The sequence below is a fragment of the Rhipicephalus sanguineus genome, chromosome 10 (assembly GCF_013339695.2).
Source record: "Rhipicephalus sanguineus isolate Rsan-2018 chromosome 10, BIME_Rsan_1.4, whole genome shotgun sequence".
Lineage (NCBI taxonomy): Eukaryota > Metazoa > Arthropoda > Arachnida > Ixodida > Ixodidae > Rhipicephalus > Rhipicephalus sanguineus.
Window position 1 is genome coordinate 9,548,088 of NC_051185.1, and position 12,914 is coordinate 9,561,001.

Consider the following 12,914-nt stretch of genomic DNA (forward strand, 5'->3'; position numbering starts at 1 on the left):
CGCCGCACAGTGGAAAGCTTTGACGTCGCAAGCCACAATGCAAGCGAGGGGATGACACAACGCGCTCACACGCAAAAGAACCGCAGAGCGAGTTTTTTTTTTTGTTGTTGTTGTCCGAAGAACACAGAGTACAAGCAACGGGATCTTTTGTGTCGCGTTTCCTAGGCCCGTGCTGTACCGAGACCGAGATTGCTTGCGCGATGCTCTGTCGAAGAGCTCGGGCTCTCTACTCTATTGTGCTCACCCTTTGCAGGTCAGGCTGTGCGTGCCAGGCTTGCATCTACCGCGTAGCGCCAAAGAGCGGCGGGACAACGGGGGCTGTCTTTGCTCTTGAAAGCGAGGCCAAAGGACCTCGTTGGATGCAGCCTCGTCTCCGTGGTCCCGCGGGCACTGAACTAAACGAAGAGGAATGCGAAGAAACGTTAGACGCGCTGCCGCAATCACTTTCGGTGGTAACCTTGTTAACTAGAACGCGGTTAGAGGCCCAGGAAGCCATGCTCGGGTCGAGACCCGTGACAAACCACGTTAGCGCCGTGCGGCTTGTCACTGGAGCGCTAGGTGACCCCGGTCATTTGTTGGGACACGACAAGTACTTGTTAGCTAACTCTGGGATTGAGGTAAACATGCAACGGAAGGCTGTTTGTTAACCTTGCGGAACAGGACAGGTGCACTATGAATGTTAGATAAGCCTCGAATTCGCCGTTATTGCTTGACGAACTAATAAGCGACTTGTTCGCCCGAGAAAAGAAAAAAAAAAGCCTGAATGGTGGTCCAGTGGTTATGGTGCTTGACTGCTGATCGGAGGTCGCGGGACCGAATTCCGGAAGCGGCAGCCGCATTTCGATGGAGGCGAAATGCTCGAGGCCCTTGTGCCTATATTTAGGTGCACGTCATAGAACACCAGATGGCGAAAATTTCCGGAGTCCTCCACTACAGCGTCCCTCATAATCATATCATGGTTTTGGGACGTAAAACTCCAACAGTTATATTACGTACCTCCAGGTCTGATAGCATTGTAATCGGTGCGCAGCATATGAGAAGTCCGGTGCTGACTGTTTTCCTTGATGAACGCTTTGTGTGTGACTGTTATATCGTAACCATAAGAACCCTGAATGAGCACGAGAGAGCGTATCACGCCTTGTGACACTTTTTACGGGCACGGCGAATTTGACAGATGGCAGCGCGCTTTTTGTTACGGATAGCAGTGCTGCTTGCAGAGAGAGCGACTGTTGGACGTGACTGTCATGCCAATACCACCTGTGGTGCCATCGCTATCGCACAGGTGACACTGTGTTACCCTTGCGCCAAATCTCTAAACGCCACATTACCACGTGACGTTCCTCACCGGTCTACGTGGACAGCCTTCACGAAAAAACACTGAAATCGAAGCGGAGAAGGGTGCGCAGAAACTGCAACAACCAAAACGAAGAAGCAAAGATGAACACGGTGAAACTCCTAGCGGCCGAACAGTCGCAGTAGAAAGAGCAAAGAACCTAGGAGAAGACCTCAAGATGCCAGCAGCGACGGCGGAAGACAGCTGTCTCCTTGCGGTCGCGTCTCCGAGAGGAAAGAAGACGACGCTCCGGAGAGTGCGTTAACCTTGACGCCAGCCGTCACCGAAGCCAGAGAGGCGAGCCTCCTATACGTCGTCGGGTCTTCTCGTCTTCGAAGCACCCCGGAACGAGGAGGCGGACAGCTTGCCAACCGCGAAAGAAGCACTCGGAGAAATTTTGCAACGGCTTCCTATGCGGTCTTCGCTTCTTTGTCCGTTTAATCGGCGTTCTTGCCACGCTTTTCTTTAGTCTCATGGCAGCTTGAGGAAAGCAGCAGCGACGAAGAGCCACAGGCTGAGAGGAGATTAGAGAGTCCAAAGAATCGTGAGGTTGTGCTCTCGTTCATTTATTCAGGACTCGATCAGGACCTCTCTAAAATGGGAAACTCCTCCGTCTTTCGGCTAATCTAGTTTGGGTGCAGACGATAATACAGGGTTGGATTCTCGGGGAGGAGGAATAAACATTTATTAGAACCTTTTTTTCTTTAGTCTACCCTGTGCCGTTGTCGTTGACGTCGTCGTCGTCGTGGTAGTAGTAGTAGTAGTAGTAGTAGTAGTAGTAGTAGTAGTAGTAGTAGTAGTAGTAGTAGTAGTAGTAGTAGTAGTAGTAGTAGTAGTAACAGTAACAGCTGTAGTAGGCGTCACGCAGGTAAGGTGACCAGGGTGAAGAGGAGGGGGACGGATGAGAGGAGCAGAAAGAAAAGGCTTCAAACGATAAAGGTCACGTAAGGCGGGTGATCTAAAGAGTGGATTGAGTGGGGAGCTCATGCCTCTGAAATGGCAGAAGGTAGACTGGGGTGATAGGAAAAGACTTAGCACAAAGAGAGCAGAGTCTAGGGCAACCCACGCCGACCAGAGCCGTCGACTGGAACTAAAGACCTCTGACTTAGCCTAAATAAATAAACAACAAAGCAATTACTTAGAAGTAACTGGGCAAAACGAAATAAGAGACTTGAAGGGACAGACTGAAAGGGGCATCAGCTTCGTTCTCCGGCAGCTTTCACTGCGTAAAGCTGGCTAGATCTTTTTTTTTTTTTGACGTGCTCCTTACCGTTGGCCAGGACCTCTCGAAATTCGCTTAATAAGTGGCAATTCTCTAATGACGATGAGCCGAAAGCTTTGAAGTCTTGGCCTTGATGCCGGTGAATGCAGAATAAATGCTCGTAAGGGCGTCCGTTCAAAATATTTTTTTTCTTGGATAGGAAAATTCCTGCAATGGGACATATTCTTGGATTTGCCCACCAGTTCTATAGTGAAAGGCGTCATGAAATCAAGATCGCGATGATAACTATATACTCTCATCTTTTACTATGGATAAGCATGATTCTTTTCGAAGATGGGTCACTGTAACTACTCAAACTTGTTCATGTCTTAAAATTGAGCGCAGCAGAAAAAAGTACTAGCAAAAGGATTTTAAACGCAGCTTGGAATGACGTCACCCCAGTGCGGCCGTCTTTTTACGCCTCCTTTTCACGGAAAGGGGATGCGTTAGTATAACACTGACAGTTAACCATGTATTTGTGTTCTTTGTTTCGGACAATAACAACAGAATTTAGCCGCGTGCGCTCACTGTTGAAATGAGAGTACGTGGCGCAACCGTAATACTGTGGCGCCAATATCGACACGACCACAAGAAGCGCATGACTTTCATATTTCGTCATTTTGCAATTGACTGTTCTGTTTACGCATGCCCAGTTGACCACTGTGGCAATTCAGTGCAGTTATCGCAGTATTGCTGGGTTAAAAATTTCGCCTTCAGATTGCTCCACTTTCTCTCCGCGACTTCGACAAATATGAACGCACATATGGCGAAGTGTGAAGTGGGGCACTCCATCGCTTGCGCGTCCGCTCGCATCAACGTCTGCGGCACTTTTGCGCAGAATTTCAGTTTATCTTGAATGAAGCACAGGTATATCTCTTGGGAATCGTTCTATAGCAATTGTTGGAAAGCGCCGCATTTGGGTCGTTTGAAGTATCGGAACAAAGTTCTCCGAGCGAGTAACTGCAAGAAAAAAAAAAAAAAAACGTGAAGAACCAAATAAATCATCTATCGCATTTAAACGAGTATATTGAATTCTCGGACAAAACCTACGCTCACTGACCGCACCGGCGGTTTCCGCTTTTTCTTTTGTCCTCCGAGGGAACAGAGCCTCTTCTGATGCAAATTTGTCGCGCGGCCTGTACCCGGGCAGCGCATACGTGCACAAAGTGTGCTGCTGTTTGTTTTCTCTTCCTTCTAGCCTGTGTAGGAGGCCCGTAGCCAGGAATTTTTTTCGGGGGGGGGGGGCACTCGCTGAAAACCTTGACTATTTGAGAAAAACACCTATTTTCATAATTTATTTTTGGTAAAAGCACCTACTTCACCACAATTTTGGGGGGAGGGAGGCGAGCCTCTAGACTACCCCCCCCCCCCTCCGGTTACGCGCCTGCTGTCTAGTGTGGTCACGTTCTGCCGGGGCACCGCAGAAAAATGAACACCGAAGGCATCACTTCGACCCTGATACAGTGTGTTTCGTTTTCTTTTTTTTTTATTTTATGTGAGTCATCGACCGTCCTTTCAACATCACCCATCTTGACCGCCAGTTTCGTATCTATATTACATGGACCTGCATCCTCAGTCGTCGAACTAACGTTTCTTCTTTGTTGCTTCTCCTACGACAAAGTCTCTGCAATGCGCGATTCAATTGAAATAGGATAGCGGAAAGACCTGATGTGTGGGATGAATATTTCATCACCTAGCTGGACATGCCTGGCGCAGACTCGAAGATGGGTCGGCTGCGTTCACGAAGTAAGGAGCACAGCCAGTGCTTTGGAAATGTCATATTTATGCAAGCTGCGTCCGACAGAGACAAACTACCAGGCAGGGAAGACCCTTTTGCCCCATTGAAGTCCACACGCAGCAGAGTATAGACAACGTGCGACGGTATTGATCGTGTCGTAGGAAGATACCCGCAGAGTCAGGCGAACTTATAAGCTGTTTTAGCGATCGCGTTCGTGCGCGTTTCACTTTTTTGTCGGTTGACATTGGTCGCGCGTTCTCTTATATACTCAACTTAAGCAGTACTGTCAGCCTTATGTCAATTCACGTTTATACTCACGTCTACTCGCGTCTGCTCACACATCTACGCACTAGCGTTCATACACCAGCTAAATATTTATTGATCGGAGGCCTGAACGTGACACTCCTGCCCCCCCCCCCCCACCCCACACAAACTCTCTGAAAACTTTTTCACAGGAAGTTCTTGATAAAAATAACTCGAGCGAGTAATCTCTTTCATTAAGAATGTCTTCACTAGGCTGCAACCACTGATAACTCGTATTCGAAGGTACAAGATCAAAAGGCGCCAAGTAGAGCACCGATTACACGAGATATTGGGGTTAAAAAACATTGACACCATGGTCGAAAAAGCTAATTATACGCTAAAGGGCTCATGAGTCACCTCGCTCAGACTCACTCAGATGGAGACGTGAGTCTGAGTCTGAGTGAGTCCGAGTGATATTTTGGTGAGCTTGGGTTCGAGCAAGTCCTGTTCAGAAAAAAATTTAATGAGTCTGAGTCCGAGTGAGTTCGGTTGAGGAAAAATTTAGTGAGTCTGATTCCGACTGAGCCCTAAGGCAAAAAGATATTTCATGAGTGAATTTGAGTGAGCTCCATATTTTTCGCCGACCTATGCTCACAATCACTGCTTGAGAGCTGCTGGTTTTATTCATAAGTTTCTTCCTTCTTTTCTGTTCATACGCACTTTCTATTTGCAATAAAAATGACGCAACGAACAGTCGAAAATACAAAATAAAGGCGGGAACCGACGAATGAAAACACTACGTGCTTGAACAGGTATAGGTGCCTGAGGCAGGTTTCACAGGGACACTAAGGAGACAAACTATTTTTCCCGTATTAGCAAATTAACCTTTCAAAATAACAAAAGAACAACCCTTGCCGTGAGAAGAAGCTTGGTAAGCGAGAAAACGCGCAAAAAGGAAAATGCGGGTGGCGACGCCACCTTGAAGATTCCGCACCAATCGCCGTGACGTCATAGATTTTCACGGCGTCTACTAGGTCCTACGTAGTCCCTAACTGGAAAAAATGAAGTACGCTGACTTCTGAGGGGGCAAGAGACTTAACATACCAAGTTTCAGGAAGTTTCGTCGAGCAAATGTCGCCAAAATGCGAAAAATACACTTTGAAATCCGTGACGTCATGCGCGGAGATTTCGGTGCTAAATTGAAAAATTAGACCTTGACCAGGATTTTTATCCTCTATTAATGAACCTACGATTCTGAAATTAGTAACACTAGAGTTCTCATAATACAATTTATCAACATCAGCCGATTCGTTGGTGCACTTTAGGGGCCCTTTAAAGCTGACACGCAACCGTTGACCAGCGCGCCCCCGAATTCCTTTAGTGACACACTAACTGAGTGAACGCATGGTTGTAGAACTGTGAAGGAAGGGTTACTACAACTCGCCATTGTTACACGTTGAATATTTTCCTTGGCGGAGAGAAGACATGAGAGATCTTTGCGGAAAGCTTCATCGCACGCTTTCACAGGCGAGGCTGAGATCATCAAAAAAGGACACGGTGACCTCTGGCCACGAATGGCCGGCGAGGCGATCATTCTACTGGCCCTGACGCCGATGGTGCGTTGTTTGGGGTTGACCTCGCCGCAGAGGAGGCCGAGTTGGATGGTCGCGGGTGCGCACAGGTGAACGCTCCTCCCGTCGAGGACACCTGCGGACACTGATTGCTAAGGCACGACAATGACCCCGTGCGAGGAAAGGGTCATGACGCGCATGAGCTAATCTTGGTGCCTTTGTTTCTTTTTAGCTTTAGTGAACAACCAAAGCTGCGAGGTTAGAAAGACGAAAGCAGACGCCTCATAAAACACGAAAAGTGACCGTAGGCATCAACACAAGGGATGCAAAAAAAATAATAATAATAACGTGATGACGTCACCCTGTGACCTCACCATTACAGCACATGTCGCAAAAATTTGTGATGTTATCATGGCGTCCCCATGACGTCGCATAAACTTTATTCTCTTAATTTATTCTTAGGTTTTAACCGACTGTAGGTATAGCTTATCTCTGCCTTGTGTAAGGCAAGAGAGAGGCTTTGCTGCAAGCTTATCTACTGCTGTGTTACAAAGCCTTTTCTTGTCTCACACAAGGCAAAGATAAGCTAGCTACCTGTAGCACCTCATATCTAGAGAATCGGACGCGTTATAATAAGCTTGCAGGCTCGGTCCCTGACGACGGCAAGTTATCTTTTCGTCCACTTTACTTTCTTCACATTTATATTGCAATTACTGCAAATAACATCCCCTATACTCTCCTTGACATTATTGTCTGTTAGTTCAAATTAGCGTTTTGTTTAGTAAAGAAAAACGAGCACTTAAGTTTCCACTTCTTTCGTTCAAGGTCGAGAGAAGTTACCTGATACGCGCATATGAGATTCTTTTTTCTTAGAATGACAGAGAGCTGAGCTGATTTTTAGGAAATATGTTAAAGACACAGGACGTGCAAACACGGACACTGAGTGAGCGAGCATAAGTGATCGCTAACCGTAGGCTCACCATCTAATCTATCTTTACATCGTCCAGAGAGTAAGTACATGCCAAAATTCGATGAATGCGCGATTTTGTACCTGCACAGGAATGAAGAAACACGTATAATGGTTGAGGCCTGGCATATCGACAATAGCGGTAGCGCACGCGTCAGCCCACCATCGAATAACCTGCATAAAGAAGAAATCAAGTGTCTGAATACTTATCTCTCACGTAGACCACCACGCGGGCCGGATTGACAGGTTCGCCTATTGCCCGGGCATGCGCAGATAAGTTTTCGCGCTTTCTTTCTTTTCCACAGTTGAGCGCCTTTTCAGTTGTTTGTCGGCCTTTGTGGTGTCTTGACTTCTCTCTTGTGTCCGTGTTTGCACGCCCTGTCTCATTTCTTGGTGAACACGTATTTTCGGCCGCCTATTATTCTGCGTTTTTTTCAGTCGAACCTTTAGTTGTCACTTGCGCGCTTGTACTGTGGCCCTTTCCGTCTCGTCTCACGTTGACTTCGCATTGATTTCGTTCGTCGCGAATTCCCAACTCGCCCAACAGTGTTACGAAGTTGCTTTCCGTGTTGGGTCGAGCCGGTGAGTGGAGCACCAGAGACGGTAACAGCGCTAGACACGGGACGGTGATAGAACGACAGACAGCGCCCGGTCATTTGTTTTATCTCCGTTCCGTGTCTAGCGTTGTTTGCTGCCGTTGTAATGATGTGCTACAGTACCAACCAGTCCAGTTGGGTGAACTCCTGCCGTATATATGTATGATATCAGAAGAAAGTACCTGTTCGACCTTGCCGGCTCGAGTTTTGTTCAACAAGTTGCAGATGCGAGGTCTTCCTTGTCCCACGTTCCCTAGCGCGGTTTGGTGCTATGATGAACCAACTATAGTCCAACGATACGTGACCATAGCCGATCTTTTGAAATTGGAATCTTTAACGTGCTTGCGTAATGCAGGCAGGAATATGGCAAGTCTTGAAGCGTGAATCGCTGATGTTAAGCTCGACGTGGATTACTCTAACGGTTGCTCGATTTTTTTTTCCATTTGCAGCGGTGTCCTGTCCACCCCCGGCCGTGCCTTTATACGCAACAGTGAGTTTCACAAACGGTGAGCTCTCGCCTGGCACAGTTGCCACCTACACGTGTGATCCCGGATACGAACTGTTCGGGTAAGTCTGACTGTTCTTGCATTGCAGCTGTGTATATAAAACTTGCTTCGTGGAATTAATCTTACTTAGCAGGGCCTTACTTGGCCTTTTCGCTGCGCATCAGAGCCTAGACGAGTTGCTCTGATCGCAAGATAATCAGTGACAGCGCCTGTCATCATGTCAAGTAAGCCTTGAGCAGCGACTAATCTGAGTATGTGGTCCTTATAATGACCAAGGAATAATGAAATATACTGAAACGTTGCTTCCATGCTGCTCCAGGAAACTGCCATTGCTGAAGTAGTTCAGATAATTAAATCGAGAGTGCCGTAGACGAAATATTTATGACCTTCTTATTGAGGTGGTCGTGGAACACTACGCAAGCTCGTAAGAATTGATGAGCCCGTTAACGCTTTTCCAAGTTAGATCTGGTCGGATTACTCATATTACATCACGAAAGTGAAGTTACGAAGAGGATAGGTTACCAAGGCTTAGCCTAGTTAAGCCGTGCTTTTGAAAGCGACCGCGCCGCTCTTCTTAGATGGTTAACCTCCCTTTGTAGTTATTTTAGGTTATGGAAATGCCGAGATTGAATTTATAGATTGCTCGCGCTGACGTCACTGAAACCGCCACGTTGGAGCGCCAACATGGTGGGACGCGAACCTTGTGATGTCACGTTACTGTTATCAGTACATCGCATGCTGGTTCTTTCGTTGTTCATGCACGGAGGGCCAATAATGTTCCAGCGACATCATTATCACACTGAAGCAGGTCAATGACCGCGTGAATATACTGCCTTGACGTCGTCTAAGCCTCCATTTCGGAGCCATGTTGTGCGTCCATGACGTCACGTGCGAGCTATCAATAACATGACTTGTAATGCACTGGCGACTACAGCCGTCGCTACTCGGGAGTTTTGAAGCATAGTTCAAATCACACTAGAAAATAGGTGGCAGATTGAATAAAGATGCAGACCTGTTGGTTAACCACACTATTCGCCCCTTTAAAAGCCCAACTGACAACGAACCCAAGGAAATCATTGGGGACATTATTTGTTTTTAGCTATAATGAAGTAATTGTAACATAAGTGGAAAGGAATTGAACTGTACGAAAAAACAACTTGCCGTAGCTTGGGATCTAACCTTCGACCTTTGGATTCTTATGTTGCAGGTTCGATCCACAACGACGACAAATGGTCCTTTTTTTCAGCCCAGTTTAATTCCTTTCCGCTTATGTCATAAGGATTACAGATAATGTCCAGTATGCCTTTCATGACTTTATTGTCGGTTGGCTGCATTAAGTTGTGCACTCTAAGAAAAAAGTCTTTTGACTCCTTTAGGAGAGTCTTGACTTACCACGTATATGACTCTCCTTAAAGAGGCACGTCTACTCCCTTTGGAGATCATTACACTTTTTTTGGAGAGTCGTGTAACCCACAAGAGAGCGAACGTGTCTCTTTAAAGAGAGTCATGTACGTGACAAGTCAGGACTCCCCTAAAGGAGTCACACACACTTCTTTTTATTAGTGTGTGTCTAGCAAAGAAACGATCTCTTGAACATTTCTCTTCTTTTGTTGTTTTATACGCCCCTGTAGGCATTCGGGCCAAGCAAGCACGCAACAGGCACTTTTGCGTGCTGTTTATTGAGTGCATGGTATGGAATATTCGGGAATGGGGGCAGGAACTCACGTATGTTATGAGGGCCAACATAAAGCAGACTCATGCTTGCAAACGTAAACTTGTTGACACAACACTAATCTCTCCGAAGCTCGGATACGTATAGGAGATACGGCATCCTGTTCAGGCATACATCGTCAGCGATATTGAATCTGTGGAAATTCAAACCAGGCGGCTCGTTTCATATCTCCTGATTTTTAATAAGCGACTCTGCCTCCCACGCCAAGTCAGCTCTTTCGCAAATCTCATCTCCCGTAGACTTCTAGTGCTGCGGGTATTATAACGAAAAGTAAAAACAGGTATAGCGAGTTTTGGCATTACCAAATCAACGAGTGAGGGTAGAAATTATTGGATACATATTTGCTCAGGGATAATGCGGGTGCGGAGACTGAATAATGAATCCATCTCCTCGCTGTCTTCTTCACCGTCACGTGGTTGTGACGGTGAAGGAGGCTGCAGCACAACTGGGAAATACAGAACGTTTTATTCGGGCGAACTTGTGCCTGGCAAATGAAGAGTCAACGTACAAGGGATTCACGCTGTAGACTAATAGCGGCAAGAACACACATCGGTCCGTCGAGGAATCTGATCGGCGGTATAATTGCGTCGGCATTTATACACGTGGCATCGAATATTACAGGCTTATCGTTGGTGACCGCGTTAGTTCCAGAATAATCTCTACTGTTCGCGTTGCGCGCTCAAGCTTATCAAAACAATCCAATACAATCGGGAATGTTTGACATTCCAGAGCGGCGCCCGCAGTACAGTGGTTACACGTGCAACGGGTCGGTTACATGAAAGCGCACGTAGAAATGGTCCCTAGTGCGGGCCGCTTTGTTGGCACTGGAGGAATAAGATTACGGTGCCGGGCTTTATTCAAGTGGATCGATGGAGTGAACAGATTTCCGCGGAATACCGGAGGATCATTCAGTTAGTCGAATACACGAAGGAGACTTGAACTACGCATCGTCTCGTCACAGTTGCAAGGGTCACATCGGCCGCGCAGCATGATTGGCCAGCCGAAGGGGTGCGCTGAGACTTTGCATTTAAGAAGTGACGTTTTAGAACATGCATGAGAAGGCCTCAACGCGAGTAGTAGTCTTGAATCATTTCCTCAAATAGATGCGGATGCTCTGTGTCCGTGTGTGTGAACATCCTAGTGAAAAGTGAACTCTCCATCGTCGTGTTGTTTTCTTCACTTGTTTTGCATTCCTGTTTATTTGTACGGTGTTATAATTTATTGTTCGTGTGCATATATATATATATATATATATATATATATATATATATATATATATATGGAGAGAGAGAGAAACCGGGAGGTTAACCTGCTTTTAGCACCCGGTTTGCTACCCTGCACTGGGTCAGGGAGCAGGAGTTGGGAAGACGGCGCAGAGAGAGAAAGAAAGTACACACATAAGAAAATAAAGTGTAAAAAAAGTTAAACAAGAAACGCACTTAAAGAGCGTTCTAATTAAAGTCGTTCATAAAACACGCGGTGTAGATCAGTCGTCCAACTTGTCGAGCGCGTGTCACAGGCATTGCCTCTGTGCGCTGTACCGCGGGAAGTCACAAAACTATGTGAACAAAACAAAGGACAGAATAAGGTAAAAGCGTTTCATTCGCTACCCGGTTCTGTCCTGTTGCTAGCGCTGCTATACCTTTTTTCTTATTTAACAAGAAAGACAATAGTGGGACTGCCACACCATTCTCGGCGCGAAACTCTAATTTAGTGGTCGATACAAACGCCCCGCAGGCGGCAGCGGAACATAAACTGTCATTTGCTTTAGCGATGCTGGCAAGCTATACACACAATGAAAAACTGTGAGCCTGGTCGTTGTGTTTGTCATAGTTAGCGAGTGTCCCGTGTGTTGATTTGATCCCTTTTCTTTTCTTGTTGTTACTATTTCTCAAACGTTGCTGAGTCACCGTACTGTTTGTCTTTCAGCTCAGCTACAAGGTCGTGTTCAGACCAAGGTCGATGGGTCGGCGGCCTTCCATACTGCGGTAAGTCAGTTGCTATGCGCGGTTACACTGTTAGCAAAACTTCAAATGGAGTGACGCGACAGAATGTTTATCTTGTGCCACGGGATAAAGTTTGTGAAAATAGATGGCAACGTCCCTACATATTCATTTTATTTGTACAGTCGGCGTCAGAAGCTTAGAGACCACTAGAACCCCCAAAACTTTGAATTTTTCAGTAATTTCCGATCGAACTGCATAGTATGTGTTGTTGGCGTGTTTTAGAACAAAATCAGAAATCTAATTTAACGTGAACGACAGCGCGTAAAACTAGGACGAAGAGAGAACGAACGACACCACGAGCGCGAACCCTAAGAAGGTTTTTTTTTTGTTGCGCCAAAGCAATATATAGAAACAAAAACTGCGTGTGCCGCATGCGCGACACCTCACAATCAAATCTAAACAAAGATGATGGAAGCATCTTTCTAGTCGCGATTAAAACCTTTCTCGCAAGCCTAAGGAGCGCCTTCTAGATACGTGATTTCAATTTTTCTTCGGCACATGGAAGCCATGCTGACACATGAAGAACCTTTTTTTTATGAGTGGCGAATGCTTCCTCAATAAGACGCACGCTTTCTCGACGATGCCTGCTCAGAACACTACATGCGCGAAAGTCTGGTGAGCACCCACATGCTGCAGCGTGAAGAGCCAACTTGCTCCCCTGCTTAGCGCTCGTGTTGTTCTCTCTTCGTCCTTGTTTTAGGCGCTGTCGTTCACTTCGAATTATGCAACACCAGCAGGGCCAGCGTCGCACCCTTTTGCAGAAATATAAATGTGAGGCTGCCTGCTAAAGCAGCGGGAATTTCAGCTTTTCCTCGTGTCTCGTGGTCCATAAACTTTTTTTCGCTTACTGTACATACTGCAGCCCCGTAAGAGGGCTATTGCAGGAGTGGGGTTATACAATTTTAACGGACCGAAAAAAAGAAACGAAAAAAGGAACAACAACAACGTCTTTACAACATTA

At 46.5% G+C, this 12,914-nt stretch overlaps 1 protein-coding gene across 2 annotated transcripts in view; it reads left to right on the top strand.

The window, feature by feature from the left end:
• The window catches only part of LOC119406988 (CUB and sushi domain-containing protein 3), a 230,183-nt gene that overhangs the window by 155,392 nt on the left and 61,877 nt on the right, over positions 1 to 12,914 (top strand). For both annotated transcript variants that reach the window (XM_037673808.2, XM_037673809.2), the window contains exons 2-3: positions 8,159 to 8,276; positions 11,877 to 11,935. In XM_037673808.2, the coding sequence (XP_037529736.1) occupies positions 8,159 to 8,276; positions 11,877 to 11,935 (177 nt within the window). The remainder of the gene's footprint in view (positions 1 to 8,158; positions 8,277 to 11,876; positions 11,936 to 12,914) is intronic.